We start from the raw sequence: 15,115 nt of genomic DNA, 5'->3' as shown, positions 1-15,115 counted from the left end.
TTTCAGAGCTAAGTATGTGCGTTTTAAAAATAAATATCACTTGCTTTAACGGTGAGGAAACCTGCACGTCTGAGAGTTCTCCATAATGTTCTCAAAGGTGTCTTAAGTCGGCCAATACTAGGCCAGCGTGGCAGACTATAGCCCTTCTCAATGTGAGAGAAGACCCGTCCTCAGTAGTGAGCCGGCGATGGATTGATCATGATGAATAATAGCTCGGATTGATATTGTAAAATGCATTGATGGTCAAAACAGGTGTTTGTGGTTAGTAGTTTGTGCGATAAGCGTTTAATAGTTCCTCGTCTTATTGGAATATACACATTGTGATCGAGCCATTCATGGCGGCCAGGGACGGACTCCCACTACAACATTACAGTACCCGGCAGGAAATATTGTACATCAACCTTTCATCAACCTTTAGAAAGACATAGTGGTTTCGGAGAGCGTTGTCTCTGTCGTTGAGACACATCAGTCGTCGTCGAGAGTCGTCACACATACCATCGAGCGTCGTGTTGCCTATGCAATGTGTTCGTACAGGTATGAGTGACAGAGACAACGCTCTACGAAGCCGAAATCTTTTTCGAAAGGTCGATGTATGTATGTACAATATTTCCTGCCGGCTACTGTATATCTAATCTGTGATCTTTAATAGCATCCGTTTGATTTATTGGTTACTAGCTACCCGCCCCGGCTTTGTATGGGTGGCTTATTACAATTTCGTAGAGATCACTCAGGAATAATGTAGCATCCTCAGGAGATGTAAACTCCACAATGCACGACTTGAATTGCAAGACTTTGCAATTCTTTTAGAAGATTTGTGTGGTGTTGTGTGTTGGTGGTGTTTATTGCTTATTGTTCCTGCTTTTTTAGTAGTGGGAGGGACAACGGTGCATATCTCATACTGATCACAGATTTGTCTATTTTGGTTTGGCTTTGGCTTGAATTTTTAAAAATTCTTTCTTAGTGGATGTTAACGTCATAATAGCTATTTGCATGCCAAATTTCAGCCAGATCCGTCTTGTATTTTGAGCTGTGCGTTGATAGATCAGTGAGTCAGCCAGTCAGTCTATTTTTTACTATTTAGAGTTTTCTTTTAACAAAAAAAAAAAAACAATATTTTTTTCAGCTCGAACCGGGACCTGAACCTGAGATCACATGATCCGTAGCCCAATAAGCCAACAAGACAGTCAATAGCAAGTAGGTATGGGGAGATAATAACATCTGTTTCATAATATTTTGCAATTCAAATCCGCCTCTGCACTATCGCCAATCAGAGTTAAGCTAAGCTAAGGCTAGCGGAAAGTAATATAAGTGTGTGCTCAGAAGTCAGTCAGTACGAGTCGCCATGGATATCAAACTGGTGCTGCTCATAGTGGGCCTGATGGCGCTCTTGGACACGCCTGTAGAAGCCGGTGAGAATTCAATACTTCATAATTATTTTAATCACTATAAGTCCCGCAAATTCCTATTGCGCTGGAACCATGTCTTATTAACATCGAAATGATGTCATTTTGACGTCAGCCGAAATAAAAATATACCATCAGCTCGATACTTCAGTCTTCGGTAAATTGGTGGCCACGCGGGTTAGCAATTTGCGGGAATTATAACCAAAAATATTAATAAAAAAACCCGGCCAAATGCTAGTCAGGCTCAAGCAACGAGGGTTCCGTACTACAGTCGTATTTTTTCGTCATTTTGCACGATAATCCAAAAACTATGATGAATAAAAATCAATAATTAAATCAATTTTAGAATGCACAGGCAAAGCCCTTTATGATACCCCACTTGGTATAGTTATCTTACTTTGAAAATTGAAAATACTAATTATTCGTTCATGACAACATTTTAATATTTTTTTATGATTTAACCACAAATTCACGGTTTTCAGATTTTTCCCCTTATGTCTGCTATAAACTTACCTACCTGCCAAACTTCATGATTCTAGGTCAACGGGAAATACCCTGTAGGTTTCTTGACAAACATGATAGACAGACAGACAACAAAGTGATCCTATAGGTAAGGGTTCCTTTTTTCCTTTTGAGGTGCGGAACCCTAAAAAACATCTGACTGACGCTAGAGGTCAATGAATGTTGCGTAGATAGGTGCCGCGATGTCCCGCCCACGACGCGGCATTGACCCCGTAGATCAAATAGTTTCTTAGCACGCTCTCCAAAATATATCCTATCTAGACAGGTCGGCCTATGATCTAATCTAAACTTAGCAAGAAAGATAAATTAATTTATTGTTCAACACAAACTCTTAATACAATAAGTAGGTAATGAGTTAGGCAAAAACTTACCGAAAAAGATTTTAGATTTCCTTTACAACCCTCGCACACCAACCGCTGACGAAATGGAAATGCGTGGTCTCAAATGCCTCCCTGGACGCACAGTCATTAAGGTCGGACAAAACAAACAGCTGGAGGATTCCGAATCCGAAGAGTCAAGACGAACACATATGAACACACGAACAGACGATGAAACCTGCACGATTTGTGTGTGTTCTATTGAAGGGAAAGATGAATACTGCTCGAAAAGACCAGCGAGGAACGTTAACGAATGTATCCATATGAGTCTTTTGAAGAAGAGGATAGAGAAGAATATGCCCTTTGAACACGAAAGGTCCTTGTCTTTTAGGATTAGGAGAGGTTAGTCTGGAGTTAGGGAGGATGCTTGAAGAATCAGTGCAGTTGAAATTAGGTGATTCGATTCAAACTAATGAGTTCTACTTCATCAAGATGCTTCACGTTCAATTAAAGATTCAAATTCGAAAGTAAGTAGGTACTTAGTAAAAGGTTATTTGAATAATTTTTTAAAAATTCTATTTTGAGATAAATCTATTTGTAAATTAAAAGACACATGCAATGGTAGAGACGTGGATAGATCGTGAACTATCAAAATATTGTTTGTGAAATTTTAGTGTAAAGTTTTGGTTGATAATTTTTCTCTGTTAGAAAATATATTCTCTGAAAAAGAAACAGTACCATCAGGCGCCTGATAGCAATATTGACCAGGAGAAGATTAGTATCTGCCCTCTGCTCACGAAGGGGAACAATTGATGATTGACTATGATGACAATTTGAAGAGATTAGGTTTTCCATAAAAAATATCATTTTAACGCCAATTATAGGGTAGAGTTTTGAGATTAATCAACCCTACGTTTTATGATAATGTAAGGAGGACGTTTCGAATACTAAATAATGAGGCACACCTTCAATTGACATTCTTTTAGGATATTTCCACATAATTTAGCTCATTTTATTGAGGTATCTCTTTAATTTCGTGGCGTATCCGTTAGCTGTATAGTGGTATCCTGACATTTAAAACATTTCTTCCTTTATTTCTCCAACAATTTAGATTATATCTGGCACTACGACGAGATACCATACGAATCGACCGCGAAATGCAGAAGGAGTACATCCTACTACAGCAATAGCATCACTGCTAATGATACTGACATCGACGTAGAGAGCGACATCGAATCCCTGCTGGACTATTCCAATAAGGACGTCTGCTTCTTCTGCGTTTGTTCTGCTGACGGCAAGCACGCAGCCTGCATCAGCAGAGACCCGTGGCTCTGCGAATACTACCGAGTCCTTCGTGATCCCCGTGCAATTAAAGATCGGTACCACAAGCTCTTTCAACAGGACCGACCGGATTACTTTAGACAAATATCGTATAGGTTGCGAAGGACTATGGATGATGGAATTTTTACATTTTATGATGCCGGTACGACGATTTCTCTCTGAAGGGCTTGATACTGTCTTTTCTACACTTTGCACATAGTATAATTCAGTGTTTCACTAATGCAGTTCTATCGATTGTGTTATTTTTGTTTACACATATTATTTTACTTATTATTAATTATTATAGTGGTTTTGTAAATTAATTGATTGTTTAAAAAAAAAATTACTAAAAATAATTGCTATTAATTTTTTAAGGCGTATTTTTACCAAACACTTGTAGGAATTTGCGTCAGGTCCGTACAGATTATACGAATTCTATTGTATTTTGTGAGTTGTGTTCGAGCTCCTACTGCCAGATTTTGATGAAATCAATTTAATTTGTCTGGTGGCATTTTTTGAATTTTGGCTAAAATGCCTGCACAAAGTTTAAACAAGAATAATAACACTCCAAAATCGAGTTGATACGAGTGTTCACCTAATAATCATAGCGACGACAATATAAAGCCTTCGCGAATGATGTAATTATTATTAATCAGGAAAAGTTCTTGTTTTCATGAAATTATATCATGTAATGCGTGCAGACAGACAGACTAAAAATACTGTTTTAGGCAATATATCGATAATAATAAACCATTTAAGGTAAAGAAATCATCCACTTACAGTTTTATTATAAGTGCAAATGCAAACAGTGATATCAAAATTCCTGTTCAAAAATTTTGAGAAGAAATTAAATATCATCGTGATCGCGAATCTGCAACCAATCATCCAAAAAATACCAAAAAGTTTTTAAGAGATGCTCCTTTCTAAAATTAAGTTATGTTTTTGTGTGTTCATGATTTTAAACGAGTGATTGGTTGCAGGTGGCGACACGCTGTGCTGTAGCCATCCGTACGGGCACCGGAGGACGCTGCACGACCAGGTCAGGGCCAAGATACGGCTGATGAGGAGGAAGATACCCAAGGAGAACATACTGTCCAAAAGTCCGACGAAGGATTACGTCGATTTTATTGTCAACAATGATTAAAGATATGAAGATAATAATTATTGTTAAGAGAGATGGAACACGATGAAAAAAAAATTTGTGCCGAGCTAAACGTTCATTAGCTAAAAATAATATTGCAGGCAGATGTTTTTTCACTCACATGCAACCTGTGGAACCAACTCAAGTTATTCAAGGGGTGGATCAACAAATTCCTGAAAAACCGGCAATGCATTGGCGATTCCTCTGGTGCTGCAAATGTTCATGGCGGTGGTAATCACTTAACATTAACCCGCCTGTCCGTTTGCTCAGGTTTAAAAAAAAAAATAGAATGAAATCCACAAAATTTTCAACAAAAGAGTGTAAAACGTATGTTTGTGTTGTTTAAAATATTAAGAAATGTGTTTAGTGAAGTGATGTTTTTTTATTTTTGTACTGTATTAAATGTTTTTTTTGTAATAATGATAATAAATAAACATAATGCAATTATTATTACTTTATTTTCCTTTTTAAGTTTTCTTCACATTGATTTGAATAATGAGATAAGTAGGCATTTCAATTATTTGCAAATTGCACTGTTACACTTTTACTAAGTCCTTGTCTTTGGAGTGATTTTTTGTGGACACCAATTTTCAGCTGCACTGATTCTAGCACGCATCTTGCTTTTCTATACTTACTTTAATATTTTATTATTTTTAGTCATTGTAATAATTATTATACTTACTTGATTACACTTAGTTTGTAATGATTTTAAACGCTCATTTTCGTTACTCAATTAATTATTTAAAAACTATACAATTGACAATCAATAAGCATACCATAGTACCCAATGGTCATGTCTTTGGTTGATGATTCGATCTGATACTTTTAAAGGCAGGTAATTCGAATCTTTTTGCTGTGACGTCTATTATTATAAATCAAAAATTAAATGGTGCGAGCGGTGCGGCGACCCGCCTTGTCGAGATAGAGCAATTTGGGTCGACCTAATTTTGTCACTGAATTCAGTTTCTTGCGGAAAAATTAAAAATTTAAGCCGCCCTGTATTTTAGAAATGGGGTCTGTAATAATGTATTCTTTATTGAGTAATGAAAACGAATTACCTAGTGAAATAGTCCAAGGAACAAAATGAAATATGATTGACCAAAATTAACATTGGTAATTTTTTCCAACATTTTGTGAATGAAGTTAGCATTTGATTTTATGTAGATTATTACTTAGTCACTATTAATAAATTAATACTTTCAGTGGGTGAGGATGTTTTGAACAGCAGTGAATGTGTTCCGTTTGTCTCCGAGTATTCTGATTGCACTGAAGGTAAGCTTATTTTCAGTCTTTAAGGAGAGCTATTTGCGTAAAGTATTTTTTTGGAAACATAATATAAAGTAAGTAAAGTAAAAATAATATAGATATGCGCTTGACTGCAATCACACGAAATAGTAGGTGGTGATCACTGGTTTGATGATCTTCCGTGAGATAACTAAAAGAACCGAAATAGATCAGCGGGTAGCGAAACTGAAGTGGCAATGGTAAGGGCCATAGTTCGAAAAACCGATAGACGTTGGGGTCCCAAGGTGCTGGAATGGCGACCTCGCAGCGTTGGAAGAACCCCCACTAGGTGGATGGACGACATCAGATGAGTCGCAAGGAGCCGCTGGATTCAGGCGGCGCAAGACCGTGGCGTGTGGTAGTCCCTATAAGAGACCTATGTCCAGCAGTGGACGTCTATCGGTTGATGATGATGATGACCACGGAGTTTACATAGTAATGATTCAGCCTAATGTGGAGCTGGCCTGCCTAGAAAACGTGTATATATTCACTCCTGCTGGTTCCGCAATTTAGATTTGATTTGATGTTTGTAGCGAACTACTGCTCAGGCTGCAACAGATGCAGTTGCACATCTGAGGGTCAGTGGTCATGCCAGGAAGTGTTCATGTGTCCCGTCGACGAGGAAGAGGTGCCATCCGACCAGGACAGCGTCATCACTGCCCTGGGCGACTTGCAGTCGTTCATTGGTAAGCTTACCATCAACTGCTCAGGCTGCAAGTAGTAATAACTTAGTGGTTAAGAGGTCGGCCTCCCGTTCGGAGAGTCGGGGGTTTGATTCCAGGTACTAACTCTAACTTTTCGGAGTTTGTGCGTTTTAAGAAACTGCATGTCTGAGAGTCCTCCATAATATTCTCAAAGGTGTGTGAAGTCTATCAATCTGCACTTCTTACGATCTGAGAAGAAACCTGTGCAGTAGTGGGCCGGCGATGAGTTGATCATGATGAAACTAATGAAATTCTGAAAAATTCAAATGAGAGTCTAACTACGTTTGTTTGGCCTTGTTTGGTATACTACGATTAGGCCCCTCTAAATAAGCCTTTTCTTCAACCAATTTTTATGATCCCTTGTTGATATTTTTTGTTCCAGAAATGAAAAAGAAGCAGAAAAAATCTCGTGCAATTGTTCCGCCTCCGCCAAATCCAGACGACGAACTGATAGGTATTCAACACAAGCGTATTTTGATAGGCTCATTTGCTATAATGTCTTCCTCTATCTAAATTATTGTATTATTTTCAGGTTACTTAATAGCTATACCTTGAAGAACTTTTTAAATCACAAATTTTATAAATAAATATTGCACTAAAGCACATTCTTTGATTTTCGAGCACACACTTCTAGAATATCAGAATTTTTTATTCTATTACTCCGACAAGGTAAGATTTATTTGAATATCTGAAAGCAGTTTACAAGCAAAATAATAAGTTGAATATAGTTCCAGAACAAAATCCTCACGAGGAAAACTTCGAGACTTGGTTTTCGAGGCAGAAAAGATCAGTAAAACAAGATTCTGAAGCGAAAAGTAAGGAGAATACTACAGTAAAATTCTTTCATACCGTCGATGAAATAAATGAAGGTAATTTTCAGTCCGTAAAATATATTATTTAAATACTAAGATATGTAGCAATGGTTTCATTAAAAAAACGATATAAATTTTTTCCTTGTTGCAGATACTCTAAAAACTTCTAATAAATCAGGAACTATTACGGCTCAAAAAGTACAAACCAATCAAACACCGAAAATATCTCGAAGGACTATTTTATCAGACAATTTTAATAAGTCTGAATTAAGTTCTTTGCATATTGAATATAATCAACCGCAGGATTATGACCCTCACATTGCAGCAAATAAAATTGATGCAGCTTCTCACGTTATCAATAAGATAGATGAAAAAGAACTCCAGAAACTTATCGGTAATTATTCACAAATAACAAAAGATAAAGATTTATCTAAGCTTGTAGTAAATGAACTAAAAGCAGGAGATGAAGTTATTGGTGATAAAAATGTTCCACCAACATCAAACATAACTTTTACGCCTGAAAATGATACCTTAACTGCGATGGCATTTATTGCTGGAAATCTTTTAAGTAAACTGTGGGATATGGAGAAAGATGCCGGTGATGATTCTGTTGAAACTGAAGTACTCAAACATGAAAAAATAAACGATTTGTTAGAATTATTTAAGGAGCCACTTAGTATAAGGCAAGAAACTTTCCTCAAGAATGCCTTAGAAAAATTATCTGAATCTCTAAACAAAAACCAGAGCGTGAAAAATGTTACTATATGCGAAACAATCACAGATTCGGATACATTTAATGATAATGATGAAAAGGGTGATATAAATAACATGAGAGGACATAATACAAAATGCCAACAAGCAGAGCAAATAAAACAAATAAATGAAAAAGAAAACCAGTATAATTTAACAGTAGGCGTAATATCGAAATTAAATAATGTTTTAGGTTTAATTAAAAAATTTGAAAGTGTTCAAAAAAACTTAAAGGATATGAAACATCAAACATCCACTGAGCAAAATAATGCTAAACGTGTGGATGTGGATAAAAATCCTTCATTTGAATTATTTGGAACCTTATTGGATAAAATTACGAAACTGCTAATTCCAAATAAAAGCAAAAGTAAAAAAGTGACGCACAAATTGGAAAATTCTTATCAATTCGCAAACAAGAGCAGTGTTAGTAATATTTTCGAAAATAAATTTCATATAAATTTAGGTAAAATAAACTTGACGACTAAAGATAAGTTAGTTTTAGATTATCTTAATCACATCGAAAGTAATCCAAATTGTTTATTTAGAAGTAACACACAACAAAACACCGATAGTGTTAGTATGGATACTAAAGGGAATATACTATATAATTTATCAGAGTTTTTTAAAATAAAATCATTTGTTGATTTGATGAAGTTAACAAACCCTGAGCCAGCAACCAAACTGCAAATTAAGCCAACAACTGAAATCCCTAATGAAGCAACAAGTTTAACCAGTTTGTTAAAAGGTATGACCGATGGTGTGTTAGAACCAAGAAGCACTAAAGGAAAACTCAAAGCACATTTAAAAGCAATTACTGATGATTTACAACAACTTCAAAAGGAGCATGGTATGAAAAATGTTAAAAATGTTAATATTATGGATGCTCTCCCATGCATTTACAAAATTCTTTATACTAATAAAGTTTTAAATGACCAAGATTCCCAGAAATTTAATGTAACTCAAGTTACAAACTTAGACAAGCTGAAAAATCTGATAGATGCGTTAAAAATTGAATTTGTGTCTAACTTATCCACGCGAAGAAGTAATAGCTTCGTGCCTCAGGGAATGACAAAATCTGCAAAAGTATGGCAGAGAATGATAAAGAATATTCAACATGCTCAGAAAGATACACGCAGAAGTTCTAATACTGAAAAACCTAAGACCTATGAAGAATTAAAAGACATTATGGAAAAAGTTGAACTAATGGGTAATACTTATAAAAATTTTGCTATTTTTTCTCAAATACCACCTCATAAACGGTTAATGTTATTGAAAACCTTAGAAGCAGATACTAAACAACAGTCATTTGCTTTAGCAAATATTAAAAAATCAATGGAAGTGCTTGATAGTATACACCTGGAGAAAAGTAATGAAATCAAAGAATTTATTGAAAATGTGAGAAATAATTTGAAACTAAGCACTAAAGTATTGAAAAGCGTTGAAAATGTAAAACAAAATACAAGTAAAAAGTCTGAAGAAGTGTTATTTACTAAAGTGAACAAACAGGCATTTAAGTTACCAAAACCTTTAGATCTGCATAAGGATGGCGTTGAATATAAAAACAATATAAAATATAACAATATAAAGCTAAGCAGAAGTCAAATTTTAAATCAACTAATAATGAATCGTGTGCTACTTTATTTAAAGTCAAAGGAGGCTAGTGGTGCAGAGCTCAATGATGATATAAATTATAATATTGGAAAAAGGATTTTGTTCTACATTCAAAGCGGAAATCTGAATATTGCCAAAGAGCTATTTAGAATTTTTATAGCTAATAAACAAAATGAAGAAAAACAAAGAATAAAAGGTAATCAATCTACAATAGATTGCAAAATCTTCCAAAGTAATTTGTTTAGTCTCTGTCTTATTTGTCTAAGTAAGTCGATTGTAGTAACTAATGGAAATCAGTACCCTTATTATAAATGCGAAAGTGTGTTTGTTTGTTGGTTTGTCCTTCAATCACGTCGCAACGGTGCAACGGATTGACGTGATTTTTTGCATGGGTTTAGATAAAGACCTGCAGTGTGACATAGGCTACTTTTTATCCCGGAAAATAAAAGAGTTCCCATGGGATTTTTAAAAAACCTAATTCCACGCAGACGAAGTCGCGGGCATCAGCTAGTAATTTATATGTTTTCAGATTCAATAGCGACTGGTAATCACTCCAGAAAAAGAGCACCTCTAGTAGCTGCAGGACTAAAAGAACCAATAACGAGATTTAATGAACCAGGAAAAGAAATGGACCTGCAGACCAGGGAAGATTTGTTTAAGACGTTATTTTAATATACTTAACTTTTTCTTTAAAACTCTAAATTGTTTAGGTATGTGGAAAGCGTAAATAGTGAAAAATATTTTTTTATTTTTATAAACGATTTTTTCTATTAAATATTAGCAGTTTCATTTTAACCAAGTACTTATTCGTGATAAATAATTTCTGATAAAACAAAATAATCCAAAAATCGTTAAATCATTGAAAAAAGTTCTACTCATGGTATCTACTATAATATTAGGGAGTTATAAATAAATATAAGCAATTTAATCAAATTAATATTATAACTTTTGTACTTTAATATAATCATTATTTTATTATCAAAGTAGTTCCGTTCTAGCGATGCATAAGTACTTTGGGTGTAGTTGACTTTGGTTTTATTCGCTTGCTGGTTTTATGCCCTGAAAAACATACTTTTATTAAAGTTCTGTTTGATTTCATCTGCAAACATCTTCCTTCAGACCTTATTCGTCATAGTACTTCTTTATTTCACTCCTTTGATTGGGAAATACTACAATAAAATTAAGAAATATAATATACCTACCTCGATTGGAATGTTTCCTTTTAACTCTCATGGTTTTATTACCACTCTTCTTATGAACTTCTGGTTTTACTTTTCCTCTCAAATATTCAGAAATTATATTTTTCAAACGATTGAAAAAGTTTCCTATCTCTCCAGCAGATCTTTTGTTTCGTACATTTAAATTATTCTGCCACCTCTGCATGGTTTCTTCGTATTCGGAGAGTTTCTTTTTTGTCATTTCATCGATCTACTTTTTTGCGATAATTATGTTTTATGATATCTGATTTAGGAACTTTATTATGAAATAAATCACGAATATCTTTTTTAGAATTTCTCAATAATCTCTTAATAGTTTGTAGAAACGACTTTCTTTTTCTGTTTTTATTTTGTGGCAATTTTCCAAATGATTTTTGACGGATCTATTTAGTTCTTGTAACTGTACAATTTGCTTAGCACGATCATTTATTCTGTTCAAATTATCTCCTATTTTGGAAATGATTTTTTCCTCGACGCCCTCTTCAATTAGTAGTATGCGCTGATTTTCTGCAGCTTGCAGTAATTCTAATACAAGTCTAACTTTTCCGATATAATATGCTGATATCTTTATGTGTAGCAACTTCATCAAATAAAGTTGATTTTAAGATGAATTATTTTTTAAAATATTTGTAACACCTTCCCTATCCCATCCATTTCCTATATCGTTTAATAAACTAGTAATATCGTACTGAGGATCGACGATTTTTGAGCTTGTACTAATGAAATTATTTCTATAAAGCTGTTTGATTATTCTCATTAAAATTTGTTTTCCTCTATTTGAGGTAGTTTCGAAGGCTTTAGTTACCGGTACGTCCTTTTCTAATATTTCAAAAATGTTATTAAGTACGATTATAGGATGAAACTGCTTTGAGTTCGAGTCAACATCGAATACTCTTCGTAAATTAATAGTAATAGGAAGTATCGGTTTAATGAATTTTTCACTTTGTTGTCACATGATCTGGAAGGAAAAGTCATAAGATTAAAACTATGCCATTTTTAGTGGTATTCTTCAAAAAATAACATATTGTTTCTTACCAATGTCATTAACTCGTTTACTTATATTGTTTGGCGTTATAATTTTTTCCGTTCCGTTCCTTTTGTGATTATGTTCTAAATTTTGTATTCCATACAGAAGTTTTAGTATATCTTCATAATTCATTCGCTCCTTTTCTGTTCCATTGTCGTATATTACAGATCTTTTTCTCTTTGTTTTTTGTAAAACGTTTATATCTAGAAGTTAAAATTAGAGTTTGGTAATGTCGATTTTGTATATTTCATTTAGCGCACAAAACACTAATGAATGATAACTGCTTACAATCTTTTAATTTTTCAATTTTTCTTTGACTACAGCCAAGGTCGTATGACTGAAGTCCATACTATCAGTAGAATCACAACGCTGCACTATGCTGCAATTCCATCTTCCCATACCATCGCAGTTACAAATACGACAGCCAGAGCAAATATTTTCAGTGAAAAATAATTGATAACACATTAAAAACGTCTTTACAGTGCGACAAGGCTACCTTCGCGTGGCGAAAATCGGAACTAACGTTGCCGTCAAGAATCCCCTTTGTTCTTGTTGGTATATTCTAAGCCTTTGTTCTTCAACAGCGCCCCCCTGTGAATGTCATTCAAGTGCCAAGAGAGCATTGTCGCAGTATACAGTCTCCTTGCTGCCAATATACCTCTTATATTTTAATGAGACTTGTATATTTATTAGTCCAAGACTTCGGCCAATGCATGGCAAATATATAGGAAAACAGCTTGACTATGAACAACAGAAGATATTCTATTTTATTTTTACTTCTTCAGAAAATGCTCCTACTTACCTCCGGGACTTCTATGTACTACAATACTAATATTATAAAGAAAGAGTGCGAATTCAGTGACTTTGTGCGTATTTGGAGCGCTGCAACCACTGCACCTATTTAAAAAATTCTTTCACGATTTGTGAGGTAAGTAGGTACATTATTCCAGATGGACTATAAATGTAAATATTTATTGTTCAACCCAGACGAAGTTGGAGTGAGCCACCGGTTTGATAAATATATCACTAGTTGGTCATTCTACACAAAAAAATATTGTGGGGTGCAAATTCCTTTTCCTTAAAACTTGATGGCCAGTATCCTACTAACTTTGACAACTTTATAGAACATACTAGTTTTGGTCGGAATGACCCATCCAGTGCGTAATACATATAGGTCATTGCTTACCTCTATTACAATTTGTATACTGTGAGACTAAAGGTATACAGTCAATTTCTGCCCATGAATCTGTAATTAAGGAACAATAACATTTACTCCTACGTTCCGCCTCAGGAAAGTCCAAAAGTCATTTGTGGGTATGGGTATAACCTTTTATAACAAAATCCCGCAAACTATTTTGGACTTGCCTTTACACAAGTTTAAAAAATCTGATAAAAGTATGCTCCTGAAAAAAGCATATTACACAATTGAAGATTATCTAAATGATAAAAGAGCGTGGATTTGCCCTACAGCTCGTTCCAGCAACGCGCAGGACTGCAAATACATTTCTTATGGCACCTACCTACATGGCATAATATTGTATATCAAATCTTTGAAAAGAACAACCGCCGAGTTTCTTGCTGGTTCTTTTCGGTAGGAAAGGCGTTCCAAACCAGTGGTAGTGCATCTGATCTGACGATTCAAAAATACTTGTAAAAGTTTAATTGAATAAAAAATAATATTTTTTATTTATTTTATTTTAGCATTTTCATCAATAGACAATAGAATAATGGAAATTTAAATAGGTTTCAGATCAGTACCTTGATGGACATGCTCCATTAAATACCCATCGATTCTATCTCTAATTTCGGTATCCTAAGCTTCATAATTTCCTAGGTCATCGCTAAGAATATTTTCTGTTTGTCTATAATATTCACATCTGGTTTCTTCTATATTGAAACAGTTAGCCCCATAGCAAATTTCGCAGTGCTCTCTTTGCTTGATGCTAGTAGAAAACTGGAGGTCCTGAATATCTGGAAATGTTGCTGAAAAAATATAATCTCATACCTATATGACGTTTTATCGGTCTCAACGACAGAGACAGTGCTCTACAAATCCGCTATCTCCTTCTAAAGGTCGATGTACATTACTTTCTGCCGCGTACTGTACAGTATTCATCACCATCATCTCAACCCATCACTGGCTGAGAATGATCTCCTCTCAGAATGAAGGGCTTAGGCCATAGTCCAGTTACAGCATTACAGTGGAACAAAAGAACAAACAAACTTACCAGAAATGCCGAGAATGCCGGCGAGCAGTAGTGTGGCGAGCATCGCAACAATGCGTGTGATTTGGTAACACGAGATGTTTGCGCCGTTATTGGCGCCGAGGGACGGATTCAGAATTAATTTTCTTTTGATACTGTACTTTCTATATAAAAAAGATTCAGAGGAATTGAGGAGGAGGAAAAGCTGACTGACTGTCGGATTCATCTATCAGCGCACAGCTCAAACTACTAGACGGATTGGGCTTAAATTTAGCATACAGATAGCTATTATGTCGTAGACACCCGCTAAGAAAGAATTTTTGAAAATTAAACACCTAAGGAGGTGAAATAGGGGTTTGAAATTTGTGTAGTTCACGCGCGGTTCGCGAGCTTAAGCTAAGTAGTATTGTTATACAAATAGTTTGAAGAACCGATAGACGTTTGGGTCCCAAGGTTCTGGAATGTCAAAGTGCAGGATGGCAGACCTCTACTAGCTGGACAGCTAGATGACATTAAACGAGTCGTAGGGATGGAGTCAGGTAGCACAAGACTGTGGCGTGTGGAAGTCCCAACAAGAGGCTTATGTCCAGCTATGGGCTCCCTGCAACTCGTTTGAAGTCATCTGTCAGTGGAGGTCTTTCTTCTAACGCTGCGCTTGCCGGTGTGAGATCACCATTCTAGCACCTTAGGACCCCAACAACTATGGTTTTTTGAACTATGTTTCCTGCTCATTCAACTTCAACTTCACAACCCGTTCAGCTATCTCGATTACTCTGGTTCTCCTACGGATCTCCTCATTTCTG

General features: G+C 35.3%; 2 protein-coding genes across 2 annotated transcripts; one reads left to right on the top strand and one right to left on the bottom strand.

The window, feature by feature from the left end:
• Window positions 1-2,297: 2,297 nt before the first annotated feature.
• On the top strand, window positions 2,298-10,539 carry LOC117984111 (putative leucine-rich repeat-containing protein DDB_G0290503). Its single transcript, XM_069499722.1, has 8 exons — window positions 2,298-2,644; window positions 5,907-5,975; window positions 6,521-6,673; window positions 7,074-7,145; window positions 7,224-7,243; window positions 7,365-7,560; window positions 7,655-10,060; window positions 10,394-10,539. Exons 1-8 carry the CDS (start codon window positions 2,350-2,352, stop codon window positions 10,534-10,536), a joined length of 3,354 nt encoding a protein of 1,117 aa, XP_069355823.1. The 5' UTR covers window positions 2,298-2,349; the 3' UTR covers window positions 10,537-10,539.
• A 319-nt stretch (window positions 10,540-10,858) lies between these two features.
• On the bottom strand, window positions 10,859-14,379 carry LOC117983901 (uncharacterized). Its single transcript, XM_069499721.1, is given in 8 exon segments — window positions 10,859-10,923; window positions 11,067-11,310; window positions 11,312-11,421; window positions 11,424-11,646; window positions 12,430-12,549; window positions 13,296-13,354; window positions 13,951-14,079; window positions 14,337-14,379. Coding segments are annotated over 8 exon segments (993 nt in total).
• Window positions 14,380-15,115: the final 736 nt, after the last annotated feature.

This window comes from Maniola hyperantus, chromosome 7 (genome assembly GCF_902806685.2).
Source record: "Maniola hyperantus chromosome 7, iAphHyp1.2, whole genome shotgun sequence".
Classification (NCBI taxonomy): Eukaryota; Metazoa; Arthropoda; class Insecta; order Lepidoptera; family Nymphalidae; genus Maniola; species Maniola hyperantus.
Note: the sequence above shows the minus strand (reverse complement) of the source record. Positions and strands in the feature narration are given on the sequence as shown.

Excerpts from the sequence above, each read along its gene's own strand:
- LOC117984111 (XM_069499722.1), top strand. The coding sequence starts at position 2,350 with ATGGAAATGCGTGGTCTCAAATGCCTCCCTGGACGCACAGTCATTAAG. Across the intron at positions 6,674-7,073 it reads CGACTTGCAGTCGTTCATTG|AAATGAAAAAGAAGCAGAAA; the intron begins GTAAGCTTACCA and ends TTTTTGTTCCAG. Across the intron at positions 7,244-7,364 it reads GTTACTTAATAGCTATACCT|GATTTATTTGAATATCTGAA; the intron begins TGAAGAACTTTT and ends CCGACAAGGTAA.